At 42.5% G+C, this 3,968-nt stretch overlaps 1 protein-coding gene across 1 annotated transcript in view; it reads left to right on the top strand.

Annotated features, from left to right (window-relative positions):
* The window catches only part of egln1a (egl-9 family hypoxia-inducible factor 1a), a 35,333-nt gene that overhangs the window by 565 nt on the left and 30,800 nt on the right, over window positions 1-3,968 (top strand). Inside the window, exon 1 of the mRNA XM_032540470.1 lies at window positions 1-489. This exon is cut by the window's left edge and continues 565 nt beyond it. Coding sequence (XP_032396361.1) covers window positions 1-489 — 489 coding nt within the window. The remainder of the gene's footprint in view (window positions 490-3,968) is intronic.

Below are 3,968 nucleotides of genomic sequence, written 5' to 3'. Positions count from 1 at the left end.
GACGACAAGGCACCGGAGAAATACCGGGAAAAGATAAGCCCCGAGCAGGCGGACGGTGCATCTTTCACACAAACCCCAAACACAGGAGCACCTGGGGACGGTGACGGACTGGGAGAGGAGGGGTCCAACAACACCGCCACACCTAACGGACAAACCAGCGCATCCCCTCAGAAACTTGCCATGGAGTACATAGTCCCGTGTATGAACAAGCACGGCATCTGTGTGGTGGACAACTTTTTAGGAGCAGAGACTGGGCTAGGCATTTTGGATAATGTTAAAGCCCTGCACAAGACGGGCAAGTTCACAGACGGACAGTTGGTCAGTCAAAAAAGCGACTCCACCAAAGACATCCGAGGGGACAAAATCACGTGGATAGAGGGGAGGGAGGCCGGCAGCGAGAAGATCCGCTTTCTAATGAGTCGTATGGACGACCTGATTAGACATTGTAATGGGAAACTGGGAAACTACACAATAAATGGAAGGACAAAAGTAAGTATTGCAGCAGGTGGAAACACATAACACACAGTTCTTGTCCGTCGGGAGCCAGAGCCCTGCTGGTCCCCTGAATTATACCTGTCCCACCACAAGGTAGGTTACAAAACCAGCAGTACTCTGGCTCCATAAAACTAAATAAAAAGTCATTCGGGCTGCTAGGGCTGGGCGATATGGAGAATATCAAATACCACGATTTTTATATACAAATACATCAATCGATCTTACCGCAACGATGTTGTAGTGTTGACTGTTGGTGCTTTCACAAAATATTTACACAATGAGATTTTTGATAAATAATCATCAGTAATGTGGATATAATGACTACGTGGGTAAAGGCAAATAATAGAACAGCTAGAATATTCTGGTAAGTTCAGAAAATTATATAACTTTACTGTATACCAGGAAAAGACAACACTTATGCCTTCTTATGATGTGACAATATCCACAATCTAAGACAATATCTAGTCTCATATCACAATATCGATGTGATTTTGATATATTGCCCAGCTCTAAGTTGTAGATGGATCTGCCCGTGTTACACTCAGTTGAATCACAATAAGGCTGGTCACAGCGGGAGCTTTCAGACATATCCGCTCTGTCATCAAAGCACAACTAAAACACTTTAAATATCTTGGACCTGTTCCTTTATTAGACCTGACCGACTAAGTGTAAAAGGATGCTGAGTCCTCTCTAACTCCAGGACAAATCGTGGCTAATGCCCTGAGTCAGAAAGGTGGATTACTTCTTTTATCAATACACCAGGCTGCTGAAATCTTACTTTATTGTTAAATAAATTTGCACAAGTTCATTACAAATACCTACAACAGCAGAAGGTTGACTGAGCCGGTTGTAATAAAGAACATTCTGATAGCTTACTGTGAAGCTGCTGTAGTCACATAAAGTATAACATCACTCCAAAATCCAATGAAAGAAAGTAGGAGTTCCACACACACACACAAACACTTCACGTGAATTATTGCTTGAGAAAGTTTAATCTAAACCAATATTTGTATATCCACGATCACAATAGGATATTCCTGAATGCATATTACAATTTAGGCTTTTTTTTTGATGACAAATGATTAATCATCAGTGTATTTGCAGGTTAGTTTTGATGATTGACTAATTGAATAATTAATTGATGGTTCCGCTCTACATGGCTGTTGGATCACACTGCAGTAGTTTTAGCAACTATAGGTTGTGTGCATAAAAAACAAGCGTGTAAGACCGTATAACACGTTGCGCATATTCTCAATTTCATGCAGCTCTAATAGACGTGCTGCTGCTGCTGAATGCACACACTAAAACAAGGACGACATCACGCTTGCACTTTGTTTTGTTTTGTGCATATTACACTCATGATTTAATTCTTATTATGGTAAAATAACAGCATGCACGTGAAGGAGCCTCAGCCATTTGGCATTTGTGGGATGATGGTGACCATGCCAGGCAGTATGAAGTGAATCGGCAGGGACACTGTTCTTTAGCTGGGTGCCACCCCTGACCTCGCTGTAGAGAGGTGGCAAACAAAGGGCTGCAGTTCAGTATCACTCAGACACACAGTAGGTTAGACTGGGCATTCCTATGCTAAGGAAGACTTGAATGTCTCAAGGTTTGCTGTGCGGGGGAGAGAAACCCGTGGGCAGTTTCTGTTTCCCTGAGACAGGTTTTCTAAGAAGATGGCGTGATGAGTAGTTCCGTTGTCAGGCTGAGTCTGTGAGCAGAATGGGTACTTTTGAAACTCTCTGGTAGTCATTTCTAGTCTTTTCTAACCGATGTGTGCTGCGGTTTAAAAAAAAATCAGCCCGCGTCAACCCAAAGCAATGTCAACCTTGCTCCAGCTCAACTCTTTCCGGATTGTTCCGCCGGATGTCCCTCACCTTCCACTTTTTTGCTTTTTTTTTATTTATTTTTTTTTTTTTGTAAAATTCTCGCCATACACAAGCGACGTCAGTGGTAGAGCGGTTGCCTGCCAGTCGGAAGGTCGGTGGTTCGATTCCCTGGCCCTGAAGTCCCATGTTGAGGGGCAGGACACTGAACCGGAGTGTAATCTGGACTGAGAGGTTTATGCCTCGACCCAGAGATCCAGGGTTCGAATCCGAAGTGTGACAACTTCCTGCAAGTCTTCCCCCTCTCTCTCCCCTTTCTCACCCTACTGTCCTGTTAAAAAATTAAAGGCGGAAAAGCCCCAAAAATAATCTGCGTGTGTTGAGCATTATAATTCCACAGCTCGCCAACCTACACACACATGCTCCACCAAAAACATGTTCCCTACCAAGGCACTGTACTTGCGTTCGGCACTTAGCACCGCCCAAGACGATTGTGATTGGTTTAAAGAAATGCCAATAAACCAGAGGACTTTTTCTCCTATCCAGGAATGTTGTGTGGACTAGCCAGACCTTCACAAGCTTTGTTGTGGAGGTAGGACTGGCAATGCAAGACTAGGTTGCGTGTGACCCACGACTCTTTTAACTCGATATGTTCACCATGACCTAATGGAATGAGACAGACTCAGGAGGAGACGAGCTGCTCTCAGCCTCCCCCTCTCCTGGGAGGGGGGGGGCAATACACTCTGAAGTAGACTGTCACTATGGCACTACACTGAATAGAAGTTTGGCTGAATTCTCTATCCAGTGCTCTTTTTAGAAATGCAAACACCTAGATCAAACTAATGCCGTCTAATACAACTACCCTGCGAAAAAGCCTACCTTCTTGTAGTGTATAATGTTAATATTTTTTGTAGACACTGTTTTAGAGAGATGTTACAGTATATCAACTTTATGGTCATTTTCGAGGCTGTAGTTTGAGAGGTGTGTCTGTTGTATTTGTCTAATTCATGTGTATCAATACGGGTTGACTCTCCGCGGCAGTCTGTTCCACTCCATATCTTTTAAAATGGATTTAACTGGAGCGGACCAGAGCTAACCGAGCCTTTAGTTCTCCGTGCCCCTCGTATCCATGAACTCAAGTTATGGACTCAAGACCAAATAAAACCCGTCCTTTCATTGAGTTGGCTGTAAAAATTCTAAATTGCAATTTAGAGTTGTTTGAAAAACCGAAATTGGTTGAGATAAGATCTAAATTGCCTTAAACAGCGTGTTTAGGACCCCCAAAACACTTAAAAAAACAATGATCCATAAAAAGACAAAATTAACAACAATTAACCTTTAACAGGAGTAATAGTAGGAGGAGACAGCGTTGAGATGTATAATAGACATAACTGTATGGCTCATAATATAGTTTTAGGGTTAAGTTGTTAATATATATAACATTTGGCACTGGGTAATCACATATTTTAATCTACTTAACTGTAACATTTGACAAGTCAACCAGATTTAAATGACAAAGCACATCAAAGGCTACGCCATATCTGTATCGTCTCTTAGCCTGATTTGTTTAATATCAGAATCAGCTGTATTTGCCAGGTATACATACGAGGAATTTTTCTTTGGAGCATCGTTACTCACACTGTG

This window comes from Etheostoma spectabile, chromosome 17 (assembly GCF_008692095.1).
Source record: "Etheostoma spectabile isolate EspeVRDwgs_2016 chromosome 17, UIUC_Espe_1.0, whole genome shotgun sequence".
Classification (NCBI taxonomy): Eukaryota; Metazoa; Chordata; class Actinopteri; order Perciformes; family Percidae; genus Etheostoma; species Etheostoma spectabile.
Note: the sequence above shows the minus strand (reverse complement) of the source record. Positions and strands in the feature narration are given on the sequence as shown.